Source organism: Callospermophilus lateralis, chromosome 10, assembly GCF_048772815.1.
Source record: "Callospermophilus lateralis isolate mCalLat2 chromosome 10, mCalLat2.hap1, whole genome shotgun sequence".
Lineage (NCBI taxonomy): Eukaryota > Metazoa > Chordata > Mammalia > Rodentia > Sciuridae > Callospermophilus > Callospermophilus lateralis.
Window position 1 is genome coordinate 1,841,325 of NC_135314.1, and position 19,050 is coordinate 1,860,374.

Sequence of the window (19,050 nt, forward strand, 5' to 3'; positions counted from 1 at the left end):
CCTGGTCCCCGACTCTGGCTTAACCCCTGCCTCCTCCCTCAGGAGGTTTGAAGGCTGGTTTCTGGAAACACGCCACGGGAGGCTGTTGAAATAGATCAGAAAGAGGAAGAGGAGACGGGTGTTCTGAAAGGACCCAGCCACATGTTTCTTCACAGGGAGGCCTCATCCGCTTCTCCCTCAGTGGGTCACACGTCTCCAGCCGGTTCTGTGGCCCCGCCAGGCCCCTGGGAGGCCTGGAAGGGCACACACAATGGGACTCCCCAGGCCATTCACAGGGGCCTTCGTGATGACTGCAACCTCAGATCCCTGTCCAGCTCCATGCCCCTGCTCCCTGTGTGAACTCGGGGGCACAGAAGGTGGCGGGGGGAAGTCGGAGCCTCTGCCCTGGGGTGCACCCTGCGTCTCGTGTTTCCAGACATCCCTCTTTCGTTTTCTAAAAGGAAAGCCCCTGCTGCCCAGGTCAGATTCGGGAAGCACTGCAGAGGCCACGCTGGGGACAGGGGCACTGGCTAGCAGTCTCACTTTCTTGAGGCCTTTCTCCCTGGCTGGGTCTCCATCGCTAAAGCTCCAGAAGGCCGCCAGGTAATCGTCCCCATTTCCCACAACAGATGTGCCCACACCTGGGCCAGCTGTCCCCAGGCGTCCTCTCAGTGCCACCTGTGAAGACAACCCTACCCTCAGGAGGGAGGGCTGGCTACAAGTCTTGTCCCCCCTGTCCTGGAACCCTTCTGGCCACATCTCTTTCACCACACATGGTGACCTGGGCAGGCTGACCCCTACTTGTCCCTACTCCCTGAGTCCCTCACTCTCCAGGCCCACAGTTCAGGGTCAGGTCTTGGGGTTCAGCCATTGGTTGCTGACCATGGCAGAGGCTCCTGGGCCATGGCTCTGCCTCCTCCTCCCCATGTACCCCTGGGCCACTGCACTCCCAACCCTGGACCTGGGAAGGCAGCCAGCCACCAGGTGCCCTGTGCAGCTCTGAGATCAAGGAGCTACCTATTCCCTGGGTGGCCTTTTCAGAGCCCCCTGCTCCCCTGCAGAGCAGCCACCTGCCTCCCAACCCACTGCTGAGGGAGGCAGACACACAGGAGGTGTCCCCTCATGACAAAGAGGGAAAGCAGCCCATCCGCGCTAGCCCCTAGGGGCCTGGACTAGAGGTGAGATGGAGTGGGACCGAGCGCAGGACGGAGGACCCTGCCTGTGAGGACCCTGGAGGGCCTGCGTTCACTGTCCCACTTTTCAGACAGCTGGCCATCCCCGCACATCTGTGGGGTCTCAAGCCCATTTCCTCCAACCCCAGCTGCAATCAGCCCTGGAGCACGTCCAGCCTCAGTGCCCCGACAGCAGTCCAGGTCAGAAGCCACACTGTAACCACCAGCAGCGCACTGGCTCGCCCCTGCTGCCCACCTCTCCCACTGCCCAACAGGAACCAGGGCAGCAGGGTGGGGTGGGAGAGCCCTGGGTGCAGGGCTGGTAACAACCATGTGAAGGCCCTTCTCCTTTCTCTGGGTTCTTCTGTCCTCGGGGTCACAGGCTTTCTTCGTGGACCACCTGAAAGCAGCCCCCGCCACCCTGGTTGATAGCTAACTTCTCCACAGGCACCTGGACAGGTGTCTGTGTGGAGAGCACCAGGGGCAAACGTGTAGACCGGGGATTCAACAGCACGCATGCTTGGTCTCAGGACATTCCACACACAGCCGTAAATGCACCCGGCCAGGGCCTGACAGGAGCTGGAAGCTGCTATACTAGAGTAGGGAGGCATGGGTCACCGCCTGGGCTCTGCACAACAGTGCTGGTGGAGCCCCCAGGAAAGAGTCCAGCTGCTTGGGGGCAGGGCACTGCCACATCCTCCCCTAGTAGCCACAGAGCAGCAGCTCCCCAGCCCAGCCTGGCCTGCGAGACCACCCCTCCATCAGGGACCACAGACCTCATACAAACCCAGGGCTTCCTACCCCACCCCCAAAACAGAGTCACCAGGACATAGAAGGGGCACTGACTGGCCCCTTCACTGTAAACTCTGTGGCCTCTTGCCCTCTCTGGGAGGTCCCTGGGCATCCTCAACACCTGGCTGTAGAAGCACTTGGGGGACAGGGAATAGCTGAGCACAGGTGGAGGGCACAGCACGGGTCCTGTGGTTTTGCACGAGGATCCAGAGCAGGAATCCAGATTAACTGTGCCCTTCATCCTCCCCACCAAACCCTGCCAGGGCTGCACAGGGTCAGCAGACAGATGGCCTTGGAGAGCACTGAGACCTCGCGCGGGGTCCACACTGCAGCGGGTGCCTCGGACCCCGCCCGCCAGCCCCTGAACTCACCGGCCCTGTGTCTCTGAAGGGTGCACCCTCCCCCACCCAGGCCCGCGCCCCTGCACTAGCGCCCAAACTGCGCCGCGCCCGAGCATCATTCCCGGCACCCTGCGCCCTACCCCCGCCTCCCGCTCCCTTGCACCCTGACAACCCCTCCCCGGCCCGTGCCTCCACCCGCCCCACACTCCCGACCCCTGGCTCGCGCCCCTGCACCTGCCGCGCTCGAGCCCCAGGGCACACGCACACCTGCCGGGAGGCTCCGCGTCCCTGCCTCACTCGCACTGCGGCGCAGGACCGCTGCCCCGGCCCTGCCGCGCCACCCGCATCTCCCCGCCGAGCGTGCGTGCGCCCTGTATCCGGCGCAGTCGGAGTCACCCGCAGCGCACTCTGCGTCACTCAGCCGGCAAGAGTCAGTCGTGAACAGTTCTCCCCAACCGCCCCACTTGCGGTTGGTCTCCCGTTCACCCTGGGACCTGGCACTCAAGCCTTCCCGGGGTCAGTGGAAGTGTCTCTGGAAGGATACATGTGGACTGCAATGATTGCCTCCAAACCCTGAACCACTCGGGGGAGGGGAGAGACAGGGCCGTCCCAGGAGCACCCGGGCAAGGGTGAGTGGCCCCCCTGTGGCCTCAGGAAGCCCTGCCCAAAGACCTTTGCAGCAGCCTCACACAGGTGGTGACCTGAAGCCAGAGCCCATTCCCAGGGATTGAGACTGGGACCCCAAGCGTGGGGCTGCCTCCGGTCCTGCTTTCCAGGTGTGTCATCCCGGGGATGGGCAGAAAGAGCCAGCAAGATCACGCTCACACAACCATCAGCCTCTGGCCATTGGGCTGCACTGCTGGGCTCCTGTGCCTAGCTGGGGGAATGTCAGGGACTGCGTGGTCACAGTGGCTTTCCAAAGCAGCCAGGCCACCCAGACACCAATGTTTCACCCCACAGACCCATTCTGCCTTCTTCCGCAACATCAGCGGGAAATGCCCTAGTGGTCTCACAGTTAGGGAATGTAGAGGGTTCTGGAGTGCCTGATCCAGTGGTGGGGGCGCGGGTCTGTCCACAGACTTCTGCCTGACTAGCCCCTCCTCTCCTTCCCTGGGAACACTGCCCACCTTCCAGACTCCTGCCCATAACCTACTCCTTGGCCTGTTCCTGCCCTCTGCGGGGGGCCAGTCAGCAGTGCCAGGCACCCGTGGCTCAGGGAGGTCCCCAACCTTGCCAGTTTCTATGACGCTGGGGAAAGGTGTCACCCCTTGCATAGTGCAGCACTTTATTGTGTTTTCAGGACACTGTGACACACTCGCAAATGTAACTGGGGCCTCTCCTCCAGAGCAGCTGGCACTGTGGACCTCAGAACAGGTAGTTGCATAAGTGAGTCTCCATGCCGTGGCTTTTCCTGAGGGCTGCACACTGCGAGGGCTCAGACCTCCAGCCCCTGCACCACTGTCTTCCCAGAGCCTGGCCAGTAGGAAGTGCTCCACGAGAGCCAGCTGCCACAGAGAGTCCTGACACCCGCCATGCCCCAGAGGGGAGTCTTAGACAGGAAGAAGATGGAGTCCGCCATGTCAGTAAGCTCCATCCAGTGCTCCTTCCCCGGGTACCTGCTGGCCCAAGAGCCATCCACTAACTGAAACTCTGTGGGCAGTTAATATTTCATAAGGCAGTCATAACTACAGAGCCATCGGATGGACAACCTGGACTTTGGTTTCCAAGTATCCCAGGGCCTCTACGGGAGAGTCATTTAAGGTGAAGTGGTTAATCAACTGAGCATCTCTGATGAAACATCTGTGCCTGTGTTGCCCCAGAGAGTCTCCTTCATTTCTAGAGAAAAATCACATGCTTTACAAGAAGGCTACACAGTCTTCCAGAAGCCACTGCAATGGCAATTATGAAACATTCTTCCCATAAAAACAAAAGGGGCACCAACCATAAAGCAGGAAGGCAGCATGTTCTGATCTGCGTGGAGAGCTGCCTCAGGTTCTGATGCAGGAAATGTCCAGCACAAGGAGTTTTTCATGGCATGGACATTATGCCCAAGATAAAAAGCCCCCTGCTCTGGCAGCAAGGAGAAAACCACAATTGGTGGGGGGAAAAAATGTGATCTAACACACTCTGGTCACGTGGATGCACAGGAGCAAGGAAAAGCAGGCTGCTGGGTCCTGGGACCAGAGCAGAGGGAAAAGGGGGTGGGGTCTGAGGGCAAAGGAGCACCCAGCAAACTTTTCCTGTGTCGGGATAGGTAATAACTACTGCAAACTTTGCAAGCAGATCTTATGATCTCTGTGCAGCTGCACCCCTCTGCCTCTGTAGCAGTAAAGCAACCATAGGCACTGCAAAAAACGGATTGGTGCCTCTGTGTGTCAATAAAACTTTATTTACAAATACAGAAGGAGAACCACATTGAGGTTTGATCCATGGTCTAAAGAAGTGGACTTCAGTCTGGAACATCTTTATTTTCCTTCATCTCTGTGATCAGCAAGTCAATTTCATTCCAGAAACATCTCAGCAAAGAGAACTGCTCTTGCAATGTGTAGTGGCAAAGAAGAGCACCCCACAAGGGTTCAAAGTCAGCTCACGGCTTGTTTTCTGGACTTCAATAACAGGTGGCACCTCTTTATAACTACAGTGACAGCAGATCTGGGAGTGACCCAAGGCCAGAAAGATCTCTGAGGACACTCTGAATATAAATCAACAAATCTGAGCTGCTCTTCTCTCCCACAACTAGGATTTGCCCTGGAGGTCAAAATCGCTGCTGTTCCTTCCTGACCCTGTGGCCACCGGTGCAGGTCATCTGGCAGCAGAGGGCAGGAAGGCCCACAGCTGGTTGAGCATACCCTCCCTGCAGGGCTCTCCAGGTGCACTTGTGGTTCTCACCACCACGCATGGCCAGAAGGAACCTCATCCCTCGTGATGAATGATGGTGTGTGTGTGCCTCCCCATTCCCCAGTCCCCATGTGATGGCATTGAGTCCCTTTTGGAAGATATTAGGTCATGAGAGTGGGGCCCTCAACGTGGGATTAGCATCCTGATAAGAGCAGACACAGATGGCCTGCTAGTCTTTCTCCCCTCCCCAGGAGGACAGAGATAGCAGGTGGACCAGACTCCATCTCTACTGGCACCTTGACTTTGACTCCATCCTCCAGAACCTTGAGCAATAACTGTCTGTCACTTCAGCCCCCAGTCCATGGCACTCTGTTAAAGTGAACTGAACCAACTGACATCCCCCACCCATTGAGGAGGGGCTGGGGCTCAGAGAAATGGAAAACTTGCCCAAGGCTCCTAGCTGGGAACTGTCAGGTGACCCATCCAGCTTGCACCTGAAGGCAGCTGTGGACCCTGCATTGTCAGTGGGTCAGTGGAGGAGCAGTTCCCGAAGCCTCAGCCCTGTGCCAACTCAGGAAGGAGACAGGCTGCTGCCATCATGGCCTGCGGCCCACAGGAGACACCGTGAACAGAACACAAGTGGGAGAATCATCTCCAGTTGCAACAGATATCATGAAGAATCCAGAGGAGCTGGAGAGCAGCAGGCGTAGTCCCAGACCTGGCTGGAGGCCTTTCTGAGCAGTGACCTGGATGAAGTGATGGCATGGCCACAGAACTGCCTGAGTATCTCTGGACACAGGCCAAAGCAAGCGCACAGGCTGGGGGTGGCATACATCTGCACTTGGGGAACAACAGGAAGGCTGGGGTGGTGACAAGAGCCAGATGTGGTGGCAAGAGAGAGTGGGAGGTAGGGCCAGCAATGCACAGAGTCCCTCCATCTGATGAGACCACTGCCCAGGCATACTTAGGAGAGGTCCAAGCCAGGCCACCCCGGTCTGCTGCCCCAGAGTCCTTAACCCTCAGAACTGGGAGAAAACAAATGCCTACAAGAGCTGCTGAGTTTTGGACAGTTTATCATGCAGCCACAGGAGGCTGACAGGTACCTAGAGAGGTGCAAGCTGGATGGGTCACCTGAGAGGTGGAGCGTGGGGGTCAATTCCAGGGGCTCTACTGTAGGGACTCTGGGATCCCTGAGCAGGGAGCAGGAGGTGGCACCCGTGTGTCTATGAACATGGTCCTCAGCACCCAGCCATGAGTGTCAGAACCCCATCCAGTGGCAGGGGAGTCCAGGCAGCCTGACTGGTGAGGAAAGAGGTGGCCTTCCATTCAGGCAGCCCTCATTCCCTGGGAAGCAGGCATTTTACCCTGGGAGGTTACTGGGCAGGGGAGAGGGTGCTCAGGGTCACCACCAGTACAGGACACAGGAGCAGGGGCAATGCCCATTACATAAGTGTGGCCATGGCCCCTCTGAGGCCAGGAGCCTTGATAGCTGTGCCACCCTGACACCTGGAGTCTGACCCAGGGACCCTCCCATTATCACCCAGTGATTAGTGGGAAGGGTGTGACCTAGGGCCAGCATCCTAGGAATAAGGCAGGTCCAGGGAAGACATCAGCTCTGAGCTGCCAGGAGCTTCCTGGGCAGGGAGGTGGGCGACACACTGGGCCTGAAGCAGTTCAGCTGGCACACAGCTGTGCACACTGACACCTGCTTCCTGTTCGTGTTCCAAGCCTCACGTTCCAAGTCGGGCATGGCCCGTTCAGAGCAGCCCATGACTCAGATAGGACCAATCCCCAAACCTGGACTAGAGGAGTTGGGAAAAGCATTCTTTCTGCTGTACCCAAAGCAGTCAGGATGCACCCCTGGATCTGGAGGGCGGGGAGCATCAGAATGGGACTAACATAGGGGTGGGCAGAGCCCAAGAACTGAGCACAATGTCTGAGACCCTGGATGGAGCCATGCTTGAAGCCACAACATCTCAAGGATGGGAGTCATGTGTTTCATTTTTGGTTTAGGCAAGTTTGGGTCACTTTTCTGCCTATTTCAGAGAGACAAATACCTTTTAAGCACTCTGACATTAGACATTTGTTACAGGAATTGGACATCATGAGGGTGGCAGGATAGGAAAACAGGAAGCTAGAAGTTGGAGAATGTGGGGCCAGTCCCTAAGCAGCCCTCCTGAAGCAGGAAGCAGGTTGGAAGCAATTGCAGGGACACAGGGATCGGGGCATGTCCAACTCTGGAGGAAAGGCCATCACGGGGTCTGGTGAGGACATCTGTGCCTGCCTGAGTGTGCAGTCAAGGATGCTAGTGGCCACAGGACCACAGAGAGGGGAGAGGTGGCTGCAGTGCAAGGAGCACACCACATATTCTATGCCTCTCCCTATCTCTAACCATGATGGCCTTCCTGTGTGACCACGGCTGCTGCTCCTGCGCCCTCCAAATATCATGCAACCTGTAATCCCAGCAATTCAGGAGGCTGAGGCAGGAGGATGGCAAGTTCAAAGCCAGTCTCAGCAACTTAGTGAAGCCCTTGGCAACTTAAAATAATACATATCTCAAAATAATACATACATACAAAGGGCTGGATATGTGGTTCAATGGTTAAGTGCCCCTCGGTTCAGTCTCTGGTTTAAAAAAAAAAAATCATATTTCATGCAACCTTTCGGGGTCAAGTCTAGCCTGGAGTTGTATAGGGAAGGGTTTCGGCAAAACGCAGCGGATCCCCAGCTACAGTACCCAAAGCCACAGAGTTTCTATTCAACACGCTCAGAGTCCACTCTAACAGAACCTGAATTCACAGGACTTCCTCCCACTAGTCCCACGCCCTCAAGCAGCCACCCAGACGCCGCAGGGCGGTGCCCCATGGCCCAGGAGACGCTGTTTAAGTTGTCACCCTAAAAAGAACTGAGACAGGCTTTCCAGAGTAAACGAGTTTGCGGTAGCCTGACTGCAACCCGAGAGGCGCGCCGGACAGCTGCTAGGCACATCCCAGGGGCCGGCCAGAAAGGCTTCTCAACACAGAAGTCCAGGCGAAGGGTTCGCAGCACATCTCCCGGTTACCGAGAGTGAGCGGGGCGGCGGGAGCGCGCCGGGGCCGACGCCCTAGCAGGGCACTGCGCCTCCGCGGGGCGTCTGCACCTTTCCTGAAAGCGGAGGAAACCTGCGCACGGCGCCGCGCTGCCCCGGCCTCGTTTCACAGTTTAAGTCGCGTAGGTTAGAGCAGCGAGGGGACTGTCCCCTCCATGCCGGGCCGCGGTTCTGCAACCGGAAAACACCCCACCGAGCGCCGCCCACCGCGCGCACTGATACGCGTCAGAACACGTCAGAACCCAGCGCCACGCACACACGCCGGATCCTCCAGTAACCAGGGGGCGGGGCGAACGAGGGGGGCGGAGCCACGCGCTCCGCGGGAGCCCAGGGGCCCTCATTGCGCCGGCGCGGGACCGCCCACTCGCCCGTCGCCAATGGGCTCGCAGTATCCGCCCCTGACGACGCAAGCTCCGCCCCCTAGAGACGCGCCGCCACGGAGCCGTCATCGCCGGCCGCGAGGAGCTGGGGGCAAGGGACTAGGAGCGACCCGAGGAAGGGTGAGGGGTGAGGGGCGACGGCCGGGACCTGGTCCGCGCCACGCGGCCGCCATGAAACTGACCCGGAAGATGGTCCTGTCCCGGGCCAAGGCCTCGGAGCTGCACAGTGTGCGGAAGCTCAACTGCTGGTGAGGCTGGGGCTGCAGGCGCTACCCACGTGCGGCGTGTCCACCGGGGCGGGGGGCGGGAAGTCTGGCCATCAGCGACATCCTCCCGGAGTATCCGCCCCAGCCTGCCCGGTCGTGGCTGCTCAAGCCCTGGTGATCAGGGGCAAGGTCACTCCAGAGCTTTCACCCGCCCCCCACCCCTGAACCCCCTGGAGCAGGTCTGCATCGCCCCCCACTCTCCACACGCTGCCCTAGCCTGACAAAGCCAAAATTGCCCTTTGGACTAGCTGAGTAACTTTCAGGTGGCTTTAGGGGCACATGGCCTCTCTGTAGATGTGTTGATATTGGAAGGTGCCACCAGTCATTGAGTACCAGGTCTGCTGATGAGGTGGAAGGCCAAGATGATTGCTACCTGTTCTAGAGGGAGGGAGAGAACTGAGCTTGTAAAGTCACTGAGCACCTTGGTTACTAGATACTGGGGGAATGCTGTGCCCAAGCGACCCTCTCTGGGGGTGGCAGCAAGGGCGGGACACAGATGCGATGGGGTTCATGTGGACTTAAAGGCAGGCAGCTGAGTCTGGCTTGGCCAAGGAAGACCAGAGCTTCCAGAGCAGGAGCCTGCACTTGGGTCATGAGAGAACTACAGGTGCTCCCGGGGACTCAGTAGACTCCTCCACCCAATGCAGCCGGGAGGGGGCTACGCAAGGGCAGACCCTTGCTCCTGGTGGTGTCAGCAAACCAGCTGGAGAGGTTCAGCTCTGCTGTGTTAATTAAAGTCTTGCTCTCTGCCGGGCACATCTGGTGCTTTGGCCACAGTTTCCCTTCTGCCCTTGGCTCTCAGCAATGTCTTTCTTTGTTTGGCACGTGGTGGTCAATGCTTTCTCTGTGCAGGAGAAACAACAGTCCCATTGCAAGCCTTTGACGCTAGCTTCATAAGTTGCATGTTTAGCCTTTAGATGTGGCCTTTCATGAAGATTCCCTTGTGTACACAGTGAGAGACATTAACCTTCTGCTGTTCAGCCACTGAGAACACTAAGTAAATCTTTTTGTGTCTTATAATGGGTGCAAACTCCTACTGCTCCTTAGTCTGAAAAACATTCCCTAGCACCAACCTCATCATTTTGACACATTTTCCAGTTATCTAGGCAAACTTTCTTTTTTACTGTGCCATTAAAATTATTGAATCTTAAGGCTAGTGGTCATCAATTTTTGGATTTTTTAAAAATATGTAGATTATTTTAGCTGTAGCAACCTATGAATAGGCTATGAAGGTTCCTGGCACTAACTGTTCGCCTCTAAGGAGCAGAATACAGATTTTATTTTATTTATTTTTTTAGTTGTCAATGGACCTTTATTTTTTACATGAGGTGCTGAGAGTTGACCCCTCACACATGCTAGGCAAGCATTATACCACGGAGCCATAACCCCAGCCTGAAATTCTTGTTTTTTATATTCTTTTTATAATCAACTCCAGTAAGATTAAAAGTATGTCTTTTCTTTCCCCAGGGGCAGCCGTCTCACTGATGTGAGTATTGCCTGGATCGTCTCCAAATGGTCCCCTCCCAAGAGCTGTGAACCCTCCACTAGAGAACTGTTAAAGCAGCAGAGCTAAGGCTGTCCTTCCGTCCCGTCCCTTGCTGGTCCTATCAGAGGAGCGGTCACAGCGTACTTTGGGAAGCAGTCCTGGGAGGACTGGTTTTCCTCTGAGGAGACGTATGGTCATCAGGGGCTCTATGCATGGCTTCCTCTTGGTCAGTGCCTGCTTCAGGCCCCCAGCCCACTCCACAGCAGGCCGAGAGCAGCCAGGGGTGGGGAGCTGGAGCCTGTGGGTCTATGAACACCTGAACGTGGCGACTGGCATACAGCCGAGCAGCAGCTGCCCAGGGATGGATGGTGCTGCTATGGTCTGAGACCCAGAGTCAAGGCTGGCTCTGGGGACAGGAGGGGCTCGTTTCCTTTCTTTTATCTCAGGGACAGTCAGTAGAAAGGTCCTCAGACCCAGTAGAAGGTATCTTGAGGTCCCCTGACCTGATGACCTTTGAGGCATGTAAATGAGTAGTGTTCTGTCTCTACAGCCAATAGCATTTGATGTCAATGACAGTGTTCTAAAATGTCACAGCACAAGTTTCCCCTTTAGTGAGGGAAGGTCTGGGCAGCACAGGACAGCATGACACTGAGCCCAGAATGCCCCATAAAGTCCTTTTGAGAGCTTGGCTGGGCCAGGTCACGGACCCTGGGTTTCACAGTGCAGTAGACCAAGGCTCCGACAGATTCTCCACTGGCCAGGGGGAAGTGGTATTTGCCAGCCGTGTTCTTTTCCTCCCTAGATTTCCATATGCCGGGAGATGCCCAGCCTGGAGGTGATCACGCTCAGGTACCTGGCGCTGCGTTGCTCTAGTCCCTGGGGTGTGGAAGCTGGGGATGGCTTCATGTGCCTCCTGTGGGACCAAGTGATGAGGGACAACCTGGAAACTCAGCACAGTCTGGGAGGGTGGCTTCTGGAGGGGAGGGTGCCAGATTCCCCGTGCACCCCCAGCGCCTCCTGATAATGAGCCCTGGCCTGCCCTGGCCTGCCCTCACCATGGCCAGGTCTACCCCCAGGGACCTAGTGTCCCAATTTTTCTGCCTTCCTGGTTGAATCACCTCTAGGAGCTCACCAGTTTCCCTGCACCCCGGGGCCTCTCCCTGGCGAGAGTTCCCTCTTCCCAGGCACTGGATTCCAGCCGACTAAGGAAACCTTGACTGTCACAGCCTGAAGCCAAATGTCGTGGCTGGCATTTCAGGCAGTCGGGGAGTGCTTGAGGGGAAGGGCAGAGCTCCCCGTGGCCCCTGACGCCCTCCTGCCCACTCGGGTACTTTAGAGGGGCTGCCTGCAGACACTGGGTGTGTTCTGTGGTTGGCACGTTGCCACTGCCCTTTCCTGGGGTGTGCCCCACACAGGGCAGCCCTCAGGAAGGAGTGCTGCAGGTAGGACTGGCACATCAGGCTGGGCCTCTGCTCAGGATGCAGGAGGATGCGCGGCTACCCTTTGCTGAGCACCTGGGTGCGAAGGCACTGTTAATTGTAGAGGTGGGGTGGACCCTTCAGGGGTCTGCTCTGTTCTCTGCTTCTCTGATGTGTCCTTTCCAGAGGGAATGGACATTACGCCCACGCCTTTGTTCCCTTTAATCCAGGGCTTTGTTGCTGAGCTTTGGGGGGCTCAGAGCCCTTGTGTAGGTTTTGCCAGGCGCTCTGGCCACTGCTGGCTTTGGGGCTAAGTGATGGATCCCTCGGGGACTTAGTGTCCTCACCTACAGAGGAAGGCGAAGCACCCCTCCTCCCACAGGGGTGCAGAGGAGGGGCAGCAGGAGCAGTTCCTGCGTGGCCAGCCACCGCTGTGCCTGCACGAAGGGGCCTGGTACCTAAAGCTTTCTCCCCTGCTGGGGTCTTCACTGACCTTGACTCCAGGGGTAAGGTGGGTGGGTGGCTGCAGCCCCAGGAGGTGCTCATGAACGAGGTGGGACCCCTGGCCACAGAGGCCCCTACCTGCCTGGAAGCCAGCCCACTCAGGGCACTGCCTGTCCTGGTCCTCAGCGTCAACAGCGTCTCCACCCTGGAGCCTGTGAGCCGCTGCCGGCGCCTGAGCGAGCTGTACGTGAGGCGGAACCGCATCCCCAGCCTGGACGAGCTCTTCTACCTGAAGGACCTGCCACACCTCAGGGTGCTGTGGCTGGCCGAGAACCCGTGCTGCGGCTCCAGCCCCCACCTCTACCGTATGACCGTGCTGCGCAACCTTCCTGGCCTGCAGAAGCTGGACAACCAAGGTGAGGGTCCCAGCCCTGTGGCCGCCACAGAGCATGTGGAAGCAGACCCTGGTGGGAGGTCTGCCTGCCTCCTTCTCTCTTCTGTAATCCCCGGTACTCTGGTCTCCTCTGTCACACGGCAGCTCTGACACTGCTTATCCCCTCTCCGGTGTCAGTGTCACCTGACTGGATGCAGTACAGGTGCCCATCTGAGAACTGGGGTGCGTTACCACTGAGCCACACCACCGTCCATTTTTATTTGTTATTTTGGGACAGCCTTGAACTTCTGATCGTCCTGCCTCAGTCTCCCAGGTAGCTGGGGTCACAGGTGTGCACACCGTGCCCAGCCCAGTCTGTTCTTTCTTAAGGCCTGCCTTTTGGGCTGGGGGCCAGCTCTGACAAAGCCCCTGCTCAGCACACGCAAAGCTCCCAGCACCACACATGCAAAAAGAGTGAAAGAAAAACTGTTGTCTTGATAGGGGTTTCTGCTCCCAGCAGATGCTGGAATTGACACAAGCAGTCCCTGGCCACTGACTGAGGTGCGGAGGGCAAGGCTGTCCATCAGTGGACAGAGCCTGCCTACATCAGAAGCAGGCTGTGCAGGAGGCCCCAGTGGGCCCAGGGCCTGCAGTGTGTGTGACTGGGGAGGAGGCTGTCGGATGCCCTTGCTTCCCTGTCCTTCATCCCGCAGCGGTGACTGAAGAAGAGCTGGCCCGGGCGCTGACGGAGGGAGACGAGATCACCGCGGCCCCAGACAGAGAGGGCATGGGCAATGGCCACCCGGAGCCACCCTGCACGCTGAGCTCCATCAGCTCCAGCCAGGAGACCAGCCAGGACCCGCTGAGCTACGTCGAGGAGGCAGAGTGAGGCTGGAGGGCAGTGGGCCTCCTCCCGGGTCCTCGGGAGTCCCAGGGGCTTGCTGTGTTCCTGTCTGGAAAGTGAGGGAGGTGGCTTCTCTTTTCTCTGGAGTGACTCCCAGTCACTTCCAGTGCTGACTCATAGAACTCACACATGCCAGGGAGCAGGAGGGGAAGCACCCGCCTGGCAGGAGGCCACTGTTCCTGGGAGGCCTGCTGGCCTATGGCTCTCCTGACCTACGGCACTTAGGGGCTCCGGGGGCAGCCTGCTGCTCTTGTGGTCCTATGAGAGCGGCCAGGCTGAGCTGCACTCAGCAGGCCAGGCCCCTGCCCCCACTGTGTGAGTGCGTTTGGAATGAGCTCTGTGGTGGACGGCTGCAGGCCAGCACTGGTGCCTTGACCCCTGGTCAGGGTCATAGTGGGCTTGGGTTCTCGGCCCTGGGCCCTGGCAGTTTGGAGACCAGGTGCAGTAATGAGGCTGCCTCAGAGCCACCTCAGGAGCTCACAGGAGCCACCTGGAAAGTCCCCGGACTGGGGTTGGCCTTCCTTCCACTTCCTGCAATGGCGGAGGGACTCCCAGTCCTGTGTTCAGTCTCCTGGACTGTTTGCCAAGGTGACAGATGCCACCCCCTCAGGCCCTCCCCTCCCTCTCACCAGCCACAGCCAGGGCCACCTCAGCCTGAAGCCCTCTGCCAAGGACCAGTTTCCTTCCTTCTCACAGAGGGACACTTCAAGCAGCCACAAGAACAGGGTGAGTGACACAGGCCACCCTGGCCAGGTAGCTGCTGCCCCCTCAGAATGCAGACATTGTGGGGACAGTGGCTGGCAACAAGGTGGGACAGGCGCACCCAGCCCCGGGGCCAGGGCGGGGGGCCTGGTTCAGATCTGAGCCTATTGACTAAGGAGGGAGGTGTGCGAGGCCAGGGCTGGGTCAGTGCCAGCGGGACACTCCCGTCTATTTTATGTTAGCCCCAGACACCTGCTGCCCACAGAGTCCTTGCCCCTGTCCTGTCCCAACGGGGCTGGATGCGGTGTCACTGCCCGATCTCCAGTAACAGAGCCTGGGTTGGTGACCTAAGAAAGTCAAGTGGGCAACGTGGTGAGAGTCCAGGCAGCTTCCAGGGCTCCTGCCCAGTTCCCGCCTGCTGCCCACGGCATCTGGCTTTTTCTCCGACTCCTTCCCCTCTCCACTCCGAGGAGGAGAGAGGTGTTTCTTTCCTCATGTGTCATTTTATCAGGGACAGGCAGCTTTCAGGGCCCCTGCCCCCAGCAGCTCTGCTCACCAGCCCGAGGTGTGGTGTGCGGAGCCCGAGCCAGCCCTGGGCAGTTGGCCCGGGACCAGGGCCCTGCCCCAGCCTACACCTAGGTCATGAGGAAGCCACACCGCTGAGCAGAGCTGGGGCCAAGAGGGAGCGACAGCCCAGCACTGCTCCCCATGCCCAGCGTCAGCCCTGCAGGGCCTGGTCTGCTTGTGGGCTCACAGATGTCCTGTCCAGGAGGCCGGCAGTTGAAGGGCAGGGGCACCTGACATCACAGATCAGGGCTCTTTCACTCAGTCACAGTGACCCCCTCAAGCTACAGTTGGTGGGAGGAGCAGAGACGCAGACCGAGGCCCCTCCTTGCAGGGCTCGCTGGCTGCACCCCTGGGAAAGCACTCCCCAGGTAACAGAGCGAGTGGCCACACACTGAGGCCTGGGTGGGCAGCTGGGGCAGCCCAGCCTGGGGCCTGGTTTATTTGAGAAAAGTCGGGGAAACAGGGGTGTCATCCTTGCCATGGCCTGACCAGTGGGAGCCCCAGGTCACCAGCCCTCGGAACTCCTCCTCCTCCACTCTACGTGTGAGCTCCATCTCCCACATGTGGCTGGGAGCCACCGGGTACAATTCCAAGCCTGTCCCCACAGACCTCCCTGCAATGTAGGCTGGTGACAGAAGTGTTGTCCACAGTGCATGGCAAGGTCCTTGGGTCACACACTTGTCTCTGAGAGGAAGATGGGTGGCCTCGTCCTCTCCAGCCTGCCTCAGGTGGCCCTGCCCCTGCAAGCATGTCCAGCAAGGACACAGATGGCCCCAGGTCCCCATGGGGTGGTGCAGGTGTCAGGGTCAGCGCAGGTCCTTCATCCAGGATGTGCCTGCAGGCCCCAAGCAGCCCTGTGTGCAGACACCTCCCTCCTCTGTTGTCAGAGCGGCCCTGTCCCCTCTTGGGAATGCAGACAGCTGTGGGTGGGTCAGTGGATGCCCTCAGTCTCTGTGCCTTGGTCCCCTGCTGAAGCAAGGGCACAGACAGGGCTGGTGGGCCAGGGTGCAGCAGCACGTTGGTGTCCTCTGTGGACTCTCCCCACCGTGCTCTGTGCAGTTGGCCGCCTGGAGGGAGCTGCCCCAAGCTGCTGAGCCATGAGGGGTACCGCTGGCCAGGCCCCAGGTCAGCAACTCTCCTGCCCCCAGAATGTGCTGACGGCCATCCTGTTGCTGCTGCGGGAGCTGGACACAGAGGGACTGGAGACCATCCAGCAGGCTGTGGGCACCCGACTCCAGGGCCCTCACCTGCAGGAGGATACAGAGTGACCACCAGCACGGCCACAGCTTGGGCCCTCCATGCACTCCACCCCTGGACCCTGCTCCATCCTCAAGCTTGGCCCCACCGGGAAAGTCTTCTCTGCTCGCCATACCAGGCAAGGTCAGGCAGGCCGACCCGGCTGCATCAGACTGTCCCAGGACTTGCTCTGGGGCCTCAGGGTCTGGAGGCCTCCGCGGGCTGTGCTCACCAATAAAGCTTGTTCCCATCTGCCCTGGAAGCGGCGTCCCCTGAGTGGCAGGTGCGACCTCGACCTCAGAGGTAAGTGCGTCTCGGCAGCCGAGGGAGTGATCTGGGCCTTTCCCACTGCAGTCCTCAGTCGCTGGCCAGGTCCTGCCACCCAGGGAGACTTCCAGAGTGACGGCACCCTAGACAGCTGCCCCGCACCACGGCCACCGCTGCCAGCCAAAGGCGGTTCCCACGGCAGGACGGGCAGGACAGCCTTCGCTTTTCTTTCTCTGACCCCTTTTAAGCACCCTGAAGCAGGAGGCAGCGGGTGCTGAGCCAGAGTGAGGGACATGGCCTCAGGCCAGTGTGGCCATGGGCAGGTGGGTGCAGGTTGCACCCACGCCTCCCTCTGGAAGGGTCCCAGGCCTTACCGGGTGCTGGGGGCCCAGTGGGAATGCCACAGCCTGGGGCCAGCCCGGTGTCCCCAGGACCAGGATGCATCCCACATATAAAGGAGCTGCGGGGTAGAAAGACAGCCCAGATGGCGGGGCAGCGGCTGGGTGGAGAGCAAGTGTGGCCTCTCCCGCCTGGGGCTGCGGCCACAGCCGTGAGGCAGCCGTCCGGCACAACCGAGAGCACATGGGCTCATGGGCCAGCAACGGCCAGCATCCTGAAGGCCGGGGACTTGCAGATGGCCATTACTTGGAAACTCATACAGGCCCTTGTGCTGGACTCATGGAGGGCCAGGGCGGAGGCAGGACCTTGTGGGTGGGTGACCTTGTGCGTTCTTCAGGACGGATGTGACCTCTGAGAGTGGAAACCAAGGAGTCGCTGTGTTGGGGATGTCTGGTGTGGACACTTGACTTCCCAAGGTGCCAGAGGCTCTCAATAAAGCCATCATCTTTAGAACAGAGGGTCGTGTGAACTGAAGGGGGCCCTCCCCAACCCCCGCACGCCTGGCCACCCGGGTGCCTTGTGGGGTGGGCCTGCCCCAGCCTCCTCCTGCCCCACGTCCTTGCACACCCCGCCAGCTCGCCCTCCCCCCACTACCCCTTGACACCCTCCGCCATTGTCAGCCTCCTCCTGCTCCACGTCCTTGCACACCCTGCCAGCTCGCCCTCCCCCCGCTACCCCTTGACACCCTCCGCCATTGTCAGCCTCCTCCTGCCCCACGTCCTTGCACACCCCGCCAGCTCGCCCTCCCTCCGCTACCCCTTGACACCCTCCGCCATTGCCTGGCCCCAGGCTGCAGTGGGACTTACATCTCTCCAGATGACCCCAAAGCAGGAACTGACCTCACAGTGTCCTGTGCAGGTGAGGGCTGAGACCCAGGATGCACCACTCACTGGGAATCTGTATGCAGCACAGCCAGAGGTGGCCACTGCTCTCCTAGAGCGCTGTCTGGGGAGGAGACAGGCTCCACATCTGGCATCACCCAAGGCCCTGGCAGGTCACCAAGATTTTGTACAGTTGGGCAGGTTCTACACTGCATCTGGCAGGATGAGCTAAGGGGTCCACTAAGTGTGGCGTGCACTAATGGAACCAAGCCACCATAATGCTCTGACCACATCTGACTGACCTGAACAAGTGTCCAGTGCTCCCGCCAGAGCCTTGCAGAATCAGTGTCCAGACATGAAACCCCACCTCCTCCAGGCAGGACGCCACACCTGAGCAGGGGAGGACAGGACTGTGGCGCTCTTGCTGTTCTCACAGGGAGCTCTCCAGAGAAGCAGGAGGCAGAAAGGGTTCCCGGATGGTGGGGCATGTCCCGCTTTGTCCCCAGACCTCAGGCTGCCCCTGGTGAGGGTGAGTGCTTCTTCCCTGACAGCCATCCTCCATGAAGACACGGGGGATCTGTGGGGACTCTGGAGCCCATCACCTGGGGCGCTGCAGCGAGGCTGCCACGTGCTCAGGACGTTCAGCTCCGAAGTCGCCAGCTGGGCATGCAGACCTGCTGAATCCCCTTCGCCAGCCTGGGAGGGGGCAGAGGCTCACAGTGGCCTTGCCACGTGGCACTCAGGGCTGGCCTTCATGGTCTTGGCTGTGCGCCTGCCTCTCACCTGCACCCCACACAGGACCCCTGAGCTGTGGGTGCTGCTCCTGAAATGCTTCCTGGTCGTGCTTCCTGCCGTGGAAGGGGGTCTCCGTGTGTCCACCGCCCTGGTGGCAGGCCTGCTTTCAGAGGTTTCCTGGGAAGTCACCTCATTCTGTGCCTGTGGGGCCCTTCTAAAACCCAGCTGGTACTCCCCCACGAAGAAAGGTGCTCCTCTGTGAGGAGCAAAGCTGGGCCCGTGGGTGGCCCCGGTGCAGCCTCAAAGTCACATCCAGTGCTGTCCATCCGCAGGCCCTGTTTTCAGCTTGAGCCCCTGCTGAGTCCCCTGTATGGATGTCCCCTCAGCTGCGCCAGCACAGGGAGAAGGCCACGCTCCGAGTGGCAAGGCCAAGGCGGTCCTGGGAACCTGGGAGCCAGGGCCAGGCATTTCTGGCTGCTCCTGATGTCACGAGCCCACCTCTGAGCAAGTGTGCAGGGGCATGGTGAATTAGAATGTCCCCAGAGGCACCCGTGTGGAAGTCCTGGTCTCCAGAGCTGCAGAGTGCCCAGTGCACCTGGTGCTCAGGTGGGCTCTCGGGAAGCAGCAGGTCCGTGAGCTTCTGACCTCAGCTGTGGTTAATGATTTGATGGCATTATGGGGAGGTGGGACCTAGCTGAAGAGACCTGGTCCTTGGAGGTGTGGCCTTGGGGACTCTGTCCCTGGCCCCTTCCTCTGCTTCCTGGCTGCCACCAGCTGAGTGACTTTCCTCCCCCTCGCCTCAGGCCTGGAGCCATGGAGCCAGCTGCCCGTAGACGGGACCC

General features: G+C 59.3%; 1 protein-coding gene across 2 annotated transcripts; it reads left to right on the forward strand.

Moving 5' to 3' along the window:
* The first annotated feature begins 8,654 nt into the window (after positions 1-8,654).
* Cfap410 (cilia and flagella associated protein 410) lies at positions 8,655-17,044 on the forward strand. Of its 2 annotated transcripts, none has more exons than XM_076868134.2 (7): positions 8,655-8,838; positions 10,324-10,342; positions 11,145-11,191; positions 12,391-12,620; positions 13,291-13,462; positions 14,114-14,207; positions 15,869-17,044. In XM_076868134.2, exons 1-7 carry the CDS (start codon positions 8,762-8,764, stop codon positions 16,016-16,018), a joined length of 789 nt encoding a protein of 262 aa, XP_076724249.1. In that variant the 5' UTR covers positions 8,655-8,761; the 3' UTR covers positions 16,019-17,044. The 2 variants fall into 2 exon arrangements, with proteins under 2 accessions (XP_076724249.1, XP_076724250.1); XM_076868135.2 differs by having other exon boundaries at positions 15,899-17,044.
* Positions 17,045-19,050: the final 2,006 nt, after the last annotated feature.